This window comes from Heloderma suspectum, chromosome 2, assembly GCF_057233095.1.
Source record: "Heloderma suspectum isolate Gila_16-S chromosome 2, 16-S_ref, whole genome shotgun sequence".
Classification (NCBI taxonomy): domain Eukaryota; kingdom Metazoa; phylum Chordata; class Lepidosauria; order Squamata; family Helodermatidae; genus Heloderma; species Heloderma suspectum.
This window is the reverse complement of record NC_139459.1, coordinates 168,564,478-168,582,341: the sequence shown is the minus strand read 5'-3', so window position 1 is coordinate 168,582,341 and position 17,864 is coordinate 168,564,478. Positions and strand designations below refer to the sequence as shown.

At 46.6% G+C, this 17,864-nt stretch overlaps 1 protein-coding gene across 1 annotated transcript in view; it reads left to right on the top strand.

Annotated features, from left to right (window-relative positions):
• LOC146353172 (venom factor-like) overlaps positions 1-17,864 on the top strand; it is a 149,671-nt gene that overhangs the window by 125,156 nt on the left and 6,651 nt on the right. The window contains 5 exon segments of the mRNA XM_084835879.1: positions 5,154-5,243; positions 8,796-8,901; positions 11,273-11,362; positions 14,630-14,716; positions 15,037-15,120. Coding sequence (XP_084692005.1) covers positions 5,154-5,243; positions 8,796-8,901; positions 11,273-11,362; positions 14,630-14,716; positions 15,037-15,120 — 457 coding nt within the window.

Here is a 17,864-nt window from a genome sequence, read left to right as displayed (position 1 = left end):
AATGCCTCTTTTAAGAATGTGCTTCTCACCTGCTATTACAGTCAGTGGTATTAAAATAATATTTAAAAATAATCTGCTGCCCAGTTAATCTGGAGTACCAGTTTAATAGATTTTTAAAAAATTAATTGACTAATCTACCAATTAATCAACCAATTAATTGATTAACGATTGAAGCTATACTCAGAGGTAAACCCCACTATGTCCAATAGGGCTTATTTTGTCATAAATGTGTTTAGGATTACAGTCTTAATTGTCTGCTGGACAGTTGTTTATTTGGACCAGAAAATTCACCGCAGCCAATGAAAAGCTTTGAGTCATGGGATTAGATCTGCAGAGAGAATGGATTCAGACTAATTGTGAATGCCGCCATTTCTCCTGCAGTAACATATTGCTTACTGGGCTGGACACAAAAGAGAATGGCTGTTCCCAGCTTCTTCCTTGCAGACAGCTGTCTGTAACCATAGCCCCTGCCAAAGGTATAATGCAGCTTCCATTGTCAAAGTCTGCTGTACCATGAGGCAAGTTGATGAGGTGGCCAGTTAGTCAGCAGATTTTGAGGGCAGGTATGAGTAGGGATGGGGAAGAAATTTGTTCAGTTTGCATTTTTAAGGGAGCTTACTTAATTTCGCACTTTCAGATCAATATGCAAACTGAAACTCAGTTATCCTTCAAAATTTGCACTTCTCTAAATATTGCAATGGATTTCTCCAATAAAAAATGCATACAGAACTACGTATATTACAGAAAAGTGCACTCAAAAATCTGTATATTGGTGAAAATAACATTTAAAAATATTAGATAAATTGCTTGCAAAAATGTGTATATTAGGCAAAATTGCATACAAAAATGCACATTAATTAGGAGAAATGTGCACAAAAATGCTTATGAATGATCATGTGAATTTTTTTTAAAGAAAATTCTAAAAGTTTGGGACAAACTGAACTTAAGAATGGAAAAATTCTCAACACTCAGGACACTCAATCTAAACTTTAGATTAGAAAAAAGAGAAACTGAGAGAAATGGATACATCCACCCATCACTAGTTATGGGCAGTAGAGTGGGAAGTACACAGTTCTGACCCTTACGGTGACACAACTCCCTGGGAAGTGTTTCTACTCTTTGAGCCACAAAGCTCTTTGAAATAAATGGGAGCCACACAGGATAATCAATTTCCTAAATGCCTGGGGCTGTCCTCTGTCCATTGGGGCATGCATTAAATGGGATTACCCGTTGGAATATACCAAAGATATAAAATGTTTGGCCAGGCCAGGCCTTGTGCTCCCAGGTTTGGAACCTAATTAGCAGGTCTGACCCTTACAAAGGGACTGACTTCTTTTGCACAAATATGAGATCCTGTAACTATTTATTTCCCCCCCCACATATCAGTGAATAGACTCAATATGATGCCGTAACACTTTGATAGAGACAGAACAAGCACATAATTCAATATTGTGAACAACTGATGCTGCTTAGGGATATGCAAAAGCCTACTGAGAAATTTCACAAATCATATCAAAACTCTTTTCACCTCCCTGAAAATTTATCAGATGTTTACAATACGGTGGAACCCCCACATTCGCCCTAATAGAGGCTAATGGATTCTGATAGATTTCAGAGAGCCCTGGGGTATTTTCCTGTTGGTATGGCTGGCACTCCTGTTGAAACCCTGGAAAGTCTGGAATTTGGGGTGACTCGGGCGGTTGACACTATAGCACTCAAGTGCCCTCTCCCTCTGAGCAGAGCTCGAGTAGCTCCCTGATATATACCAGAGCTGAGAGCAATGAAGCAAGAGGGAAGATGGCTTCAACGCAGATGGAGAAAAACTCATGCTGGGTCCGACTCAGGCTCATTATCGACCCTACTCTGTGGGATTGATAATGGCAAAGAGAGAGTTCTTTTCCACCAGAATTGCATCTTCTCCGTGTTGTTCAGCAGAGGTTTTCTGAATGGTTCATAGCCGTTTGCAATCTGGGCCAGGGAGAGAGATGGTGGAACACTCAGTGGCATGCTGTGATGAGTTTGCATGACACTTTGGAGAAAAAGTCGCTTGCATTTGTCATGATCTGGACACCACAACTGATGCAGTTTTATCAGTAGAGGTATCCAGAGCACCGACTAGTCTAGTTTTATTGGATGGGTTTCAGTTTTCAGGCTTGAGGATGCTGGCAAGGTGCTTGGCCAAGTCCGGTTGACCATCTGTGTGCTTGACCCTTGACCTTCATGGCTTATTACATCTAATAGGGAGGGAATGTTCTGCTGGGTCATAGAATCATAGAATAGTAGGGTTGGAAGGGGCCTATAAGACCATCGAGTCCAACCCCAGGAGGTCCAGGAGGCTGTCATCTCCTCCTTGAGAGAGGGAGTAGTGCTGCCTTCTTTAAAGCAAGTGGTTATTAGGCCACTTCTGAAAAAGCCTAATATGGATACAGAAAGTGTTGACAACTATAGGCCAGTTGCCAACATCCCCTTCCTGGACAAGGTGCTTGAGCTGGTGGTTGCTGGTCAACGCCAGGTATTCTTGAATGAAAATGATTACCTAGATCCATTTCAACTGGGCTTCAGGCCTCAGCTCACTAAACTGAGACTCAGTCCAGATAAGACGGAGGTCCTTCTAGTGGAGGGGTCCCCATCAGGGCTCCCGAGGGCGCAGGTGTGCCCATGAGGCCTTTAATGATGCCCTTGAGGTGACTTATATGTATACAAGGCATGTCTGCAAACTTCCAGCCTGTTCACTCATCTGCCCACGTTGCTTCACGTCTCAGCTTTTGTGTTTGGGGTGGTGGTGATGCGGGAGCATTTCCCATTCTCCCCCATGGCCACCTGCACTATGTTTGCCGTGGCACTCTGGATGTTGCTTGGTGCATGTGGGGAGCACGTGCAAAGTTAAGGATTTTGCCGTGTGCTCATTTACACGCCTGTGCTGTTTTTGTTCATTGTGCATGCTCGATTTCTGGGCTCGCTGGCTGCTCCAACTATTTGTTTGTTTTGTGGTGCGTGGCAGCAGAGGCCTTTTATGGGGGAAGGGGAAGCCAGAGCCTGTCTCTGCTTGCTTGCCCACCTGAGTCCTTTCTATTGGTGGTGGCTGCCAGGATTGCCACTTCATGCAGTGGAGCGGTGGTGGGGTGAAGCTAGGGCGTTTCCCCACTCTCTTCACTCAATTTTGTTTCTATCCACCCCACCACCCCAGTTTTCTTGGTCCTCCTCTGCCCCTTCTTAAGTCTGTTTTGGCGCAGAGATTTCCCTGCGTCAGCTCTATCCCCACACCATCATGTTTTTGGCGATTCCTCAGTGGCACATCTGTGTGTGTGTGTGTGTGTGTGTGCGCGCGCACGCTTATGTGATATGGAGTGTCTGTGTGTGTGACCGAAGTTGGTTATAGCCCATGAAAGTTTATGCCAGTTAGTACTAACATATTAGTAGTCTTTTTATGGTGCCACATAAGCCTTGTTGTTTTTAAAGTTGAGTTTCCCAGTAGAATTAAAAATGGGCACTCTCTTACTCATGATTTCTCCATGTGACCTCCCCCAAACCACCTTAAATCTCAGATATGCAATGTGATCTGCAATTTCAGGTTGGTTTGAGGGAGATCCCATTTTAGAAAAAAACATGATGATCCATGCCTGTAATCCTTCTGTGCATGCTATGGTTGTGCTGGCAATCTGGATGTTTCTATTTGGCAGGGAAGTTTGGATGTTTTTTGTTTATATTTCTCTGCCAGGAATATTTGGATGTTTGTATCTGTGTTGATAATGTCTGGATGCTTGTATTTCTGTTTAATTTATCTGTTAGTAAATTATTTCATATATGAACTATTTTGCAGTCTTGTCATCTTTCTGACTTGACTCCCGCACACACATGGCCATCTTGTGAGTAGCCACGCCCCCTTCCATGGCAGCCATTTTGGGAGTAGCCTTGCCTACATGGTGGCCATTTTGTCACTGGTGTCCATGGCACTTTGTCAGGATTCCAAATGCTCCTACAGGCAAAAAAAAAAAAAAATGTTGGGGACTGCTGTGTTAGTGGGTGGTTCTTCTGCTGTAGGAGTGATAGTCAGTCTTTTTGGGAGGGGCTTGCACTCCCCCTAAAGGATGAGGTTCGTAGTTTGTGGGTGCTCTGAGATCCAGCACTGTCATTGGAGGCACAGACGGCCTCAGGGGCATGTAGCACCTTCTTTCAGCTTAGGCTGATATACCAACTATAATCGTATCTGGGCAGAGATAGCCTAGCTACAGTTTATCTGTGCTCTGGTAACCTCTTGTTTGGATTACTGTCTGCAATGCATTATATGAGGTGCTGCCTTTAAAAACAGTCCAGAAATTTCTGCTAGTCCAAAATAGGTAAGCGAGAGATTGCTAACGGGGACTGGCCAATATGATAATATTATGCCAGTGATTTATGATCTGCACTAGCCAGCAGTCCATTTCTGGGTCTAATTCAAAGTGCTGGTAGTAACCTACACAGCTCTAAATGGCTCAGGGCCCAAGTTAACTGGGTGCCCTGCACTGAATGAGGTGAGGTGAGTGGCTACTAAGTAGAGAGCTTTTTCAGTGGTGGCATCCCAGTTGTGGACTGATCTCTCCAGAGAGGCTTGCCTGGCACCTACATTGTGGTCTTTGGGGCACCATATTGAAAGCCTTTTTATTTTTCTAGGCTTTCTAGCCCTTCAGTCTTAAAAATTGCGTTAGCGCATTTTTAGATCTTTGCACTGCTGCTGATTTATCTTGGCTACTACTTTGGTCTTATTCTGTTTTATTCTTATGGTTTCTATATTATCTTTACTATGTTGTTGTGTTTTGTGGTTTTAAGGTTTGTCTTATAAACCATCCAGAGAGCTTTGGCTAATGGGTGGTCTTGAAATTTAATACATACATACATACATACATACATACATACATACATACATTTCACTTCAGGTGGAATTAGATTGCAACCTAGGAAGGCATGGAAATCCCCTGACCGGCTTCTCTGTCTCATTGAAACTCTTTCCTTTTTCTCACAATCCCTCAGATGCATTTCCTGAGCAGGCTTTGAATTTTGCTGTAGACAAAATGCTGAAGCAACTCTAGCCCTGAGGGATTATTTGCTTGTGTGTACCACGCAACACAGCCTGGTGGGTGCCAATGATGGTTCTCTTGTTGTCTTTCTGCGTTTAGCTTTCTAAAGGAGTAGATCAATACATCTTCAAGTATGAAATCGACACAGTCAAGTCCGAAAGAGGAAACCTCATCCTATACTTGCACAAGGTAAAGAGTCTTAGAGGAGGAAGATCTGATATATATATATTAAGACAAGATCTGCATGGGTTGAAGAGGATGGGATGCACAAATCTTCTTGAGCTGACACAAAAAGCCTTTTAGGGCACAATCCTATAGCCGCTAGTCAGTGGCTAGACGGCCATAGGATAGCCAACCTTCACCCCCTTCCGCGCTGCCTTGTAGGCAGTGCAGAGCAGCCTCATGCTCCGTGCTCAGAAGAAGAATGTGGAGTGGCATTCCGGGGGCATTCTGGGGCAGGGAATGCGGAAGTGCTGGTACGACACATCCAGCGTGTCATCTGGCTGCCGCTTCCCACACTCCGACTTCCCGCAGCTAGACAGCTGCAAATCGGCTGTCTAGCCTCAAATGCAGGGCGACTGAAGCACAGAGGGGACGATCCCCTCCATGCTTCTCCTGCCCTGCATTGCATAGGCGGTTGCCTCCAAGTTCGGAGGCAGCTGCCTATCCCGGTAGGATTGCTCGCTTGTTTGTTTGTTTGTTATAGAAATGTCTATTCCACCCTTAAAGCCAGAAGCCAAGGTGGCTAGCAAGTTCCCATGGCAGCTTATATATATTGTGACAGTGATGCTCTGCTGTACTTTGCATTGCCTGACTGGGCGGTACATTAGGCTGAGGGATAATGAGGTTGCCCATTGAAGTTCTTTGTTAGACTGGGCTTTGAATCCAAGTCTTCCCAGTCAAGTTGAGATCTTGGGAGGTCTTTTATAGCTTCTAGGAGTTGGATAGTAGTGGCAAGGAGAAGGTTGCTTGCCCTGAAAATGAATCAGACCGCTTCAAGCAGGCCAATCAGTCACTGAAAACCGTTGAGGGGGGTGTTTCACTTTTGAAAGAATGCTTGGAGAGGCCTAGTTCCCATCTATCTACCCAGAAGTAGCCAGCATTGCTGCTAGGAGTGCAGAGACAGTAGTGCCAGTTGGGGTTGCTGAGAGGGAAGGAGGCTAAAGCTTCCTCCCCCCCCCCCAGCAACCCAAAAGCAGCAGTCCAGATTAGGGTTGCTGGGGAGGGGAGGAGGCTTTAGCCTTCCACTCCAACAATGACCCCGAAGCAGCCCCACCCCACCCCAGTGACGTTGTGCAGTATCACTGGAACGGGAGCGGGGTTAAATTCTACGTGCTACACCAATGTGCATGTGTGCGTGTGTGTGTGGGTGCGAATGTGTGCGTGTGCAACCCCCAGCCCCCCGTCAACATCAGATGCAGCCCTCAGGCCGAGAAGGTTGCGTACCCTGACCTAGAGTTTGTCAACTGGATAAAATGGGTGCTAGCCAGGGTTTAGGAAATTGAATTAATTGGCCCGGAAGAGAAACTTAAACCTAAAACTTGCCACAGTAGCCGCCTTCTCCTTCCTCCTTGGCACGCAGCCCTGAGGATTAGGTTCGAAGAGTGGGGCCCCTTCATTTTGGGCAGAGCAGTGCATAAGTGCTGTCAGATGGGAGGAGCCACCGTTCTCCCGCTGAAAGCAGCTAGGCATGAAACCACAGAGTCACAGAGTTGGAAGAGACCCCAAAGGGCATCTCATCCAACCCTCTGCCAATACATGAAATCCCCTCCTACATCACCCCTGATATGTGGTCATCCCACCTCTGCCTAAAAACCTCTAACAAGGGAGAGTCCACCACGTTCCACAGCAGTCTGTTGCACTGTTGATCCGCTCATACCTCCAGGGGCTTCTTTTTTATGTTTAGTCAAAATCCCCTTGCTTATAATTTGAACCTATCGGTTTGGATCCTATCCTAGTCTGGAGCAACAGAAAACAATTTTTCTCCATCATGTATGTGACAACTAGGGGTGGACGAAAGTCACTTACCTGTCGTCGAAGCTTGTTCGCGATGGGGGGGAGGTGCTTCGCTGCTCCCCCCGCGAAATTCAGGCCAGGGGGGAGGCTTCCCTCGCCCGGCCGGAATTCAGGCCGGGGAGGAGGCTTCCCGCCTCGCCCGGCCGCGAACTCGAAAGTTTTTTTTTTTTAACGCCCCCGTGATAGGCTACGTGACTATTAACGTAGCCTATCACGGCTAGATCTGCAAAGTCAGCCGTGATAGGCTACGTAAATCGTCATGTAGCCTATCATGGGTGACTTTAAAAAAAAAAAAGCGTGTACGCTAATGGCGGCCCCCATAGGGAGCCGCCATTCGCGTTCCTTATTTGGTCGCTGTAGTCTACGTAAATCTTTACGTAGACTACGGCGACCAAATAAGGAACAGGAATGGCGGCTCCCTATGGGGGCCGCCATTATCCGTACTCGCTTTTTTTTTTTTTAAGTCACCCGTGATAGGCTACGTGACGATTTACGTAGCCTATCACGGCTGACTTTGCAAATCTAGCCGTGATAGGCTACGTTAATCGTCACGTAGCCTATCATGGGGGCGTTGTGTTTTTTTTTTCCTTTCATTGGAATGGCGGCGGCGGCAGCCGGTCGAAAGACCGGCTGCCGCTCCCGCCCCGCACCAACACCCGCCGAACTGCCGGCCAGACCCGCCGCCGGGAGGGACATTCGGCGAAGGTAAGTCCCGTCCCGGGGGGGGGGCGGGGTGCAGGGGGGTGTGGAGGATTTCTCCCCGAAACTTGTTCGGGGGGCCGAACACGTTGGCACTCGGCCCCCCGAAGTTTCGGGGAGAAATTCTCCGCCATCCCTAGTGATGATTTACGTAGCCTATCACGGCTGACTTTGCAAATCTAGCCGTGATAGGCTACGTTAATCGTCACGTAGCCTATCATGGGGGTGTTGTTTTTTTTTCTTTCATTGGAATGGCGGTGGCGGCAGCCGGTCAAAAGACCGGCTGCCGCTCCCGCCCCGCACGAACACCTGCCGAACCGCTGGCCGGACCCGCTGCCGGGAGGGACATTCGGCGAAGGTAAGTCCCGTCCCGGGGGGGCGCGGGGGGGCGGAGGATTTCTCCCCGAAACTTGTTCGGGGGGCCGAACATGTTGGCGCTCGGCCCCCCGAAGTTTCAGGGAGAAATTCTCCGCCATCCCTAGTGACAACCCTTCAAATATTTCAAGGTGGCTGTCATATAACTTCTAGTCTCTTCTCCAGTCTAACCATACCCAACTCTTAAGCCTTTCCTTAGGGACTTGGTCTCCAGGTCCTTCACCATGTTTGTCACCTTCCCCTGGTCATGTTCCAGTTTGTTGATGTCCTTTTTATCCTTCTTAAACTGAGATGCCCAGAATTGGGCCTAGTATTCTAGGTGAGAGCTGGCCAAAACTAAAGTACCATTCCTTCTCACGATCTAGACACAATATTTCTGTTGATGCATCGTAGAGCTGAATTAGTCTTTTGTGCTGCCACATCACACTGATGATTCATATTTGAGGTCTACTAAAACCCCTTGATCCTTCTCCCATGTTAAGCCAGGTGTCACCCATCTTTTGCCTACCTCTTGCCTACAAAGCCATGGGCACTCCTGGATAACCCCCAACCACTGAAGAGAATGAACATCCACAGTATGTCCAATGTTCCTTTCTCTGGTAGAAGGTTGGCACATAAAGACTTGTTCTTCCTCTTTTCTCCTCATCCTAGGTCTCTCACACACAGGAGGAATGTCTGCAATTTAAAGCTTACAGGCATTTTGAAGTTGGCCTTATTCAGCCGGGATCGGTCAAGGTCTACAGCTATTATGCTCTAGGTAATGGCAACCACAGCTCTCCTAATGGGCTCAGCATAGTTGAGGCCAAATGCATTGCAAAAGATTACTGGGTTTCCAAAAGTCTGGGGGAGAAGGGCAGATTGTCTCCATTTTACATGTGCAGAACTGTGAAATGAATTCCATGGTAACATTGATAGTGCTGAAAAACAGCAACAGCGGATCAGAATACTATTGAACTGTGGGTAACTGTACTAATTCAGCATAAAACGACAAGAAAAACAGCAGCATGCTTTGGTGGGCAGAGTGGGCCAGACCAAGGTATTTTTTGCTCCTCCAAACAGCTGCACTGCTTTCAAGAGGTGCATCTCTAGGGTCCCTTGCAGTGGTGCAGGACCAGGGAGATCCAGCTGGTGGTCATTTTACTTGGCCCCTGAGAGCCCTACCAAATTCAATTCAAGGTGTAGTAACAATGTTTACCTATAGTTTCACTTAAAAGGAAAGTAAGAGTCTTTTCAAACTGTAAAAATGACAGCCTCATGCTACCCTGCTATAGCGAAGGTACACAATGACAGGCTTCCCTGATGTTGAAAACTTCTTTTCCATGAAGGAGTAAAATTGTGCAATTATCCACTACAACATCTGAAGACTCTTCCTGAGGGCACCCCACCTGTGCAATTTCGCCCCATTCCAGCTCACTGTCAGGGAGTTATAGCTCCCTTTTTCCTTCTCTCTGGTCACTTTTCCCTGAAGAAGCAAAATGGCAGGGGGGGGGCGGGGGAGAAATGCACAATTGCGCTTTTGTGCAAACTTGCTTTTGTACAAATTCGCTTTAGCACTAAAGGGCTATAGTGAACAGAAGCGACTCTGCCACCAATAGGTGTGTGTGGGGGTGAAATGCATAATTCCACTGTATCACTAAAGCGCTATAGTGCATTAGCAATTTTGAGACAATAAAGGCTTTGTGCCAGCAATGGGCATGGGGGGGGGGCTTTTGCACAATTTTGCTTTCAAGCTAAAGCGCTATAGCGAACAAAAGTGGCTCTGCTAGCAATGTCTGGGAGGGATGATGAAATGCGCAACTCCATTTTATTGTTGTCGATTTTGGACAATAAAGGCATCTATGCCAGCAATGGCTATGGGGGGGGGATGCACAGTTGAGGGTTTTGTCCTAATCCTGCAAACTCTCAAAGGTTTATTTGTGCCACCACCTTTTTGTTGCACCTGGGTTTTTTGCTTCTCTGCAGTAATTGTGGAGGGTTTTGATGGTGCATCAGGTGCCCCCTGGCTAGGGGAGGCTGTGTGTGAAGTTTAGTTCCGATCCTGCAAACCTCCAAGGTTTTATAGCCACCACCCCCTTTTTGGTGCACATGGGATGTTCACTCCTTTGCCAATGGGTGAAACAGCACCACTGCTCAGGCGAGCGGACTGCAGCAGGACAGGAGGTCGGGGGGATGACTCAGATTATGCCCAGAAGCTTAATAAGCTATTCACAGTAGCTTATTAGCCCACTCATGTGGTGGGGCATTGTGGATTATTTAAAAAATAAGCTACTGTGAGTAGTTCATTAAACTACCATGGCTTGAGGTGACATCCAAACGCAGGCAAAGTCAGGTTAATACATCACTAATATTCTCCTTGGGAGAAATGCGTATACCTCATAGGGATGTCAGAGAATTCCGCTACGGATCTCGGTGAAGCCGAATGCCAGTGCATTCAGCCCCCCAAAATCTGTGGCGGAACGAAGGCCCCCCCCGCCCCACGAAAGGTGCACAAAACGGGACACCTACCTGCTGCTGTTCGCGCTGCTTTGCGAATGGTGGCCGTGGCTGCCATTCACTTCTTCACTATAGCTGTGATAGGCTACATAAATACTTACGTAGCCTATCACGGCTAACGCAGGGACGCCATTTGCGTCCCTGCGGAAGCTGTGATAGGCTGCGTAAGTATTTACGTAGCCTATCACGGCAAAATACAGGGACGCAAATGGCGGCGGCTACGGCTGCCGCCATTTGTGTCCCTGCAGGCTGCCTAGCGGCCGGATGTCCGGCTGCGGGTGGCCCCAGCCGGCAGCTCCGCAGAATCGCTGAAGAGTGGAGCCAGCCGGAGAGAATTTCGGGGGGAAGGACAGAGCGCCTCCCCCCCACCGCGAATGTCACCTTTCGAAAAGGTAAGTGACTTTCGTACATCCCTAATACCTCACCCCATTCTGTGCGCTTCCCAAGGCTTTCCTTTTCAGAGTTCCTTCTAAGGAATTGAGGCTGCAGTCTAATACCCATTTATTGGGATTAAGCCCAGTTGAATTCAGTGGGACTTTACATCTGAGTAGACATGTATAGGATTCCACTGTAAATCATAATCTATACAGGCTTGTCAATGTGAAGCAGGGACATCTCGCCATTCCTTCTTCCAGATGACCAGTGCACCAAGTTCTACCATCCATCCAAAGTAAGTGGCCTCCTCAATAAGATATGCCAAGGTGATGTTTGCCGATGTGCAGAGGGTAAGTTGGGGTAGGGAGGGGAGATGCTGCTTCTGTTCATCCAGGCTGAACGGGGGCAGGGGGATGTGGAATTTATGATCTCTGGTTCTGTCAGGCTCAGTCCAAGTCGTATCTTTGATCTGTAGGGTGGCTGAGGATAGGTACATTTTTAACCTTTATCCCCTTGTCATCAGATCATTTTCTATTGAGGTTTAGACTCTTTGCTGACTGCCCCTCTGCAAGGGTGGAGGACCTACTAAAATAGCCCACCCACAGAGACTAATGGCTTCCAGGGGATTTCCCTGTTGGTATGGCTGGAACCACTGTCAAAACCCTGGATACCCTGGAATGTGGGTTGACGAGGGCAGTTAACATGATTGCACCCAAGTGCCCCCTCCCTCTGAGCAGAGCTCAGGTAGCTCCCTGATATATACAGTGCCAAGTCTGACTGAACACAGGTTAGAGCTCATTATTGACCTTGCTCTGTGGCAGTGATAGTGGCAAAGAGAGAGTTCTTTTCCACCAGCATTGGATCTTCAAAGGTGTCGTCCAGCAGAGCTTTTCTGAGTAGTTCATGGCCTTTCAGAATCTGGGCCAGGTAGAGAACTGGTGGATCACTCACTGACACACTGTGATGAGTTTGTGCAACACCTTGAAGATAAAGTTGTTCTCATTTGTCATGATTTGGACACCGCAATTAATGCAGTTCCATCCATAGAGGTATCCAGAGCATCAGCTGGTCTAATTTTATTGCATGGATTTCGGTTGTTCAAGCCAGATATGCGGACAAGGTGCTTGGCCAAGTCCATTCGACCAGCTGTGTGTTTGACCCTTACTATTCATGGCTTATTACATTGAATAGGGAGGGGATGTCCAACTGGGTCCAGGAGGTTATAAATTCCTTCTCAAGAGAGAGAGTGGTGCCAGCTGCTTTAAAGCAGGTGGTTATTAGGCCACTTCTGAAAAAGCTTACTGTGGACACAGAAGATGTTGACAACTATAGGCCAGTTGCCAACATCCCCTTCCTGGACAATGTACTTGTGGGTGGTTGCTGGCCAACTCCAGGCACTCTTGAATGAAACTGAGTATCTAGATCCATTTCAACTGGGCTTCAGGACTGGCTTTGAAATGGAGACTGCCTTGGTCACCCTGTGGGATGACCTTTTTGAGAGAGAGATGGGGGAGTGTAACCCTGTTGATTCTCTTGGACCTCTCAGAGCCTTTCGATACCATTGATCGTGGTATCCTTCTGGATAGGTTAACTGGGCTGGGAGTTGGAGGTACTGTACCACTCCTGCTTTAATGGTGTATTCCAGAATGTGATGCTGAGGGATTGCTGCTCTGTCCCTTGGCAGTTATGCCATGGGGTGCCACAGGGCTTTACTTTATCCCCCATGGTGTTCAATATCAACATTAAACCACTGCAGGAAGTTACCCAGAGATATGGACTGAAGTGTCACTAATATGCAGATGACACCTAACTCTATCCTTTTCATCAAATGTAGGTGAGGCAGAGGATGTTCTGAATCAATGCCTGGGTGCAGTAATGGACTGGATGAGGGACAATAAACTGAGACTCAATCCAAATAAGAGAGGAGTACTGCTAGTGGGTGGTTCTTCTGTCTGGATGAGTGATATTCAACCTTTTCTGGAGGGGGTTGCACTCCCCGTAAAGGATAGGGTTCATCAATTGTGGGTGCTCTTGGATCCAGTATTGTCACTGGACGCACAGGTGGCCTCAGTGGCATGGACCACCTTTTACCAAGAGATAGCCTAGCTACAGTTATCCTTGCTCTGGTAACCTCTCATTTGGATTACTGCAGCGGATTATATGTGGGGCTGCATTTGAAAACAGTCCAGAAACTTCAGCTGGTCCAAAACAGGGCAGTGAGATTGTTAATGGGGAGTTAATGGGGACTGGCCAATACGATCATATTATGCCAGCGCTTTATGATCTGCTCTGGCTGCCAGTCCATTTCCATGCCTAATTCAAAGTGCAGGTATCAACTTTCAAAGCCCTAAACGGCTTGGAACTAGGTTACCTGAAGGATTGTCTTCTTCCATATATACCTTCCTGGACCCTAAGATCATTCTCAGAGGCCCTTCTCCAGGGGCCCTGCCAAATGAAGTGAGGCGGGTAGCTACTAAGGAGAGGGCCTTTGCGGTGGTGATGCTACAGTTATGGAATGCCCTCCCAAGAGAGGCTCACCTGGTACTTCTACTGTGGTCATTTCTGCACCAGGTGAAGGCCTTTTTATTTTCCCAGGCTTTCTAGTCCTACAATTTAAAAAATTGTGTCAATGCATTTTTAGGTCTTCGCACTGCTGCTGGCTTTTACTGTTATTTTTATTTAGTTTTTATTCTTTTTTAAACTTAAGTTTTTTATTTTATGTTTTAGCATGTTCTATTTGTTGGTGGTCAGTTTTGTTTTGTGAACCAGCCCAGACAGTTTCACTGAAATATAATAAATAAAGAAAAACCTTGCCAATTTTGAGGCTAACGTGAGAAGGATGACAAGAAGCTTGTTCAGGCGCCACTGCAAACATTTAAATGGCAGAGACAGAACACAGGTCACTGATGTGTTTTGGCCATTTCAGCATGCTTATTATCCTGCACAATAATTTCTTTTGTCATTGTGGGAATGACAAACAAAATAATAGCCACGTGCATTACAGTTTTACAAAACCGCTTACCCTTATTAGTTATTTTATAAACATAATACCCTTGTTTGGGCAAAGAATAGTGTAAATTGAACCCATTTGTATGAAGAGAAGATTGTGGTGATAGAGTATTGCTAGGAGCACTGCTGAGTTCCAAAAATATTTGGAAATGGGTGACTGGGAAGAGGAGAACCACAGAGTTCAATGGCAAGCGCCATCTGAAGCCAAATTAGGTTTCCTATCATACCAGTCTCCGGTAAGAATAGCAGCTAGTATTTCAAGGTCTCCTCTAATCTGCATGGTGTGGACCAGGCCATCTGCCCGCCATGGAAGGGCTTCTAGGGTAATGCAACCATGGGAACCAACCACAGTGATCCGATCAACAAAGCTGTCTAGTAGCGAGTATCAGGGTGGGGGCAGTGAAAAGCCAATAAGCACCAGATTCTGCCAGGCTTCAGCACCAATCCATCAGATTGTGCTCTGCCTGCCTTGGCATTGTTTTTGAAATCACAACCTGGCTGCCCCTATGAGCAGTGTACCACATCCAGCTAGTAATACCCCCTGGAGATCTAGGGAGACCTTCTGTGTCTTCATTCTCTTCCTCTCTCTCTCACTCTCTGTCCCAAAGAAAACTGCTACAAGCGCAATGAGGCAGAAGACTCTGTCAGCGTGGAGCAACGAATTGGTGCGGCCTGCAAGCCAGGAGTGGATTATGGTAACTACAGTTTAGACTGAGGAATCCTATCATTGTGGATACAAATTAGATTTGTATCGATGAGCAGGTTCTAGATTTAGTGGTGCCAAAATGCAGTGAGATATTCAGTCTGTCGAAAGGACAGAAGCCTTAGCAGCACTGATGATTCAACCTATGTATATTTACCTGGAAGTAAGTCCCATTGTTTTTAGTGGGACTTACTCCCAGATCAGTGTGCACAGGATTGCACTGTAAGTCTCGCTGCTTGCTAAGGAACCCGAGGCCTTTATGGGGGAAAGAATGTAATAATCTTAACTTACCCTTTTTCTCTGTCTTTTAAGTGTACAAAACCAGACTGATTCAAACAGAAGAGACAAATGATTTTGACAACTACATCATGGAGATTCTAGAAGTTATTAAAGCAGGTAACATTTCTTTCCTGAAGGGACAGAATCCTTCGTGTAGGAATCCTTTGTGTTCCTTGGAAGCTTATCAGGGGAACAAGATTAGTGATGGCAGGCAAGCTTCTCTACAAGACAACTTGCCCATCATTACCAGCCTTACCGTGCAGTAGACGGACATGGGCAAGTGTTAAGTTTACTCTAGGGATGTATGAGAATTCCGTTTGGGGGTGAAATCTCAATGTATTTTACAGATTTGGTCGTGGCAGATTTCATTGTTTTTCCCTGCTGGTGTTGACTCAATCTGTGGTGAATTAATCCAATATGTGGATTTTAGGGGTGGGGTGGGAGGTTAAAGGTGGCAGCAGTTTTGCACAAATGGGATTTTTTTCCTTCAGGTGTCTAAATTTGCACAAATGGGGTTATAATTTTGTTTCATTTTTTTATTGGGCATCTTGCATACTTGCGCAACTCTGCCTGTCTGCTACACAGCCCCACAGAGACATATTCCTGTTATAAATATCCTTGCCAGTTTCATTCTCTCCACACACTACTTTGTTTAGCCCAACAGAACTGAACAGAACAGAACAGTTTCTACTTGTCAAAGAAACTGTCAATTTCATCCTTCACTTGGGGGCTTCAGAAGCAAAGCCAGGAATAGGGATGTACGAAAGTCACTTACCTTTTAACGAAATTGATTCGCGGTGGGGGGGGAGGTGCTCTGTCCCTCCTCCCCGAAATTCTGGCTGGGGGGGAAGGCGCTCCGTCCCTCCCCCCCGAATCCTGGCCTCCGGGTCTGCAAATGGCAGTGGCCATAGCCGCCGCCGTTTGCGTCCCTGCAGTCAGCCGTGATAAGCTACGTAAATGTTTACGTAGCCTATCACTGCTGATTTAAAGGGGAAAAAAATGCACGTAAGCAAATGGCGGCCCCATGGGCGCCACCATTTGCGTTCCTTATTTTGACACATCTTAGTCTACGTAGACTACTTAGACTACGGCAAAAATAAGGGGAACGCAAATAGCGTAGCGTCTACGCTATTTGCGTTCCCCTTATTTTCGCCATAGTCTACGTAAATTGTTGATTTACGTAAATTGTTGATTATTTTCGCCCATGGGCACCGCCATTTGCGTACGTGTGTTGTTGGTTTTTTTTTTAACTCAGCTGTGATAGGCTACGTAAAGATTTACGTAGCCTATCACGGTGTTTTTTAAAATTTAGCCGTGATAGGCTACGTAAATCTTTACGTAGCCTATCACGTTTTTTTGTTTGTTTGTTCTAACTTGGAAATGGCGGCGGCAGCACCGCCGAACCGCCACTGCAGCCGCTGCCGCAGCCACCGCAGCCAGGAAGATTCGCCATTTGTAAGTCCTGTCCCAGGGGGGCAGACCATTTTGCCACTGATTTCGGGGGGCCGAATGTGCTGGCATTCAGCCTCCCTGAGATTCGTGGCGAAATTCTCTGACATCCCTAGCCGGGAAGTGCTGAAGTGGAGGATGAAATCAACAAGTTATTTGACAAGTACAGAATGTGGTTCTGCTGGACTAAATGAAGTAGTGTGTGGAGAGGATGAAACTGACAAGTATATTTATAACAGGAATATGCCTCTGTGGGGCTGCTTAGCAGACAGGCAGATTTGCACAAGACTCCAATAATGGTTTTTTTTAATTACAACCCCATATGTGCGAATTTAAAGACACAAAGGAAAAAAAATCCCATTTATGCAGATCTCCAGACCTGAAAAAGAAAAAACACGCGATCCCATTTGTGCATATCACAGGACCTGGGGGGGGGGGGGAAGTATCTATTTAATGTGCACAAAAATATATGACTATTTCCAGAATAGAAAAAAAAAATCTGCTACAGTCTGCCACCGCTTATTGGAATGGAAACACTGTGAAATCCCATCAGGCTTAAACAGAATGGAATTCCCAGCATCCCACAACCCTGATTTACCCTTGGACACATTCACAGAATGTGCACTCAAGATTTCCCAGAATCCTTTGCAACACACAGGGAATCTGAAAGAACAAAGGGGGAAAGAGGCTTCAAGATGATGCTTGAAAGTATCAGTTTGTTATTCCATAGTGCATTATTAACAGCTTATCCTCATATTCTAGCTCAAAGGTAGGCCATCAGTTGTGGGGGTGTGGGGTAAAAAAGCCCAGCTTGTGTCCCTGTGTCAAACTCCCAGCCAGAGGTCTGATCAGTGTTTTAAAGCTCCTTTTCTGAGCTTTTCCTGAGCATGCACTCCCTCATCAGAGACACTGTGCTCTGATGAGGGACTGCATGCTCTAAACTCTATGTTGTCTTCCAGAGTGGAGTTGCGCATGTGAAAATGAGCAGAGCTCTATGCATGCTCATTTGTCCTCTTTTGCCACTTGCTCTAAATCCTGGGCATACTAGGCAGGTCGCTGTCCTCCTGTGCTGCCTACATGTCATATATGGTCATAACCTGCCCCCTCCCCCTGCCACAGGGGACTGAAAAATTAAGTGGCTAAATGGGAATCAAAAAGACTGTCCCCAGTACACTCTGTCCTTTTCTCTCCCACTTCTTTCTATGCACATTTCTCCCCCTCGCTTTGCATCTGATCATTTTTGCTTGCTTGCTTGTTTCTTCGTTCCTTCAAGTCTCTCTCTTCTCACACACACACATACACACACACACACACCGCAGCAGCTATTAATAAAATTAGAGGGTGTAAAGGGATGGGTACCTAAAAGAAGTAAAGAAAGATCATGGGAATTGCATGGAATCCTAGGTAAGTCT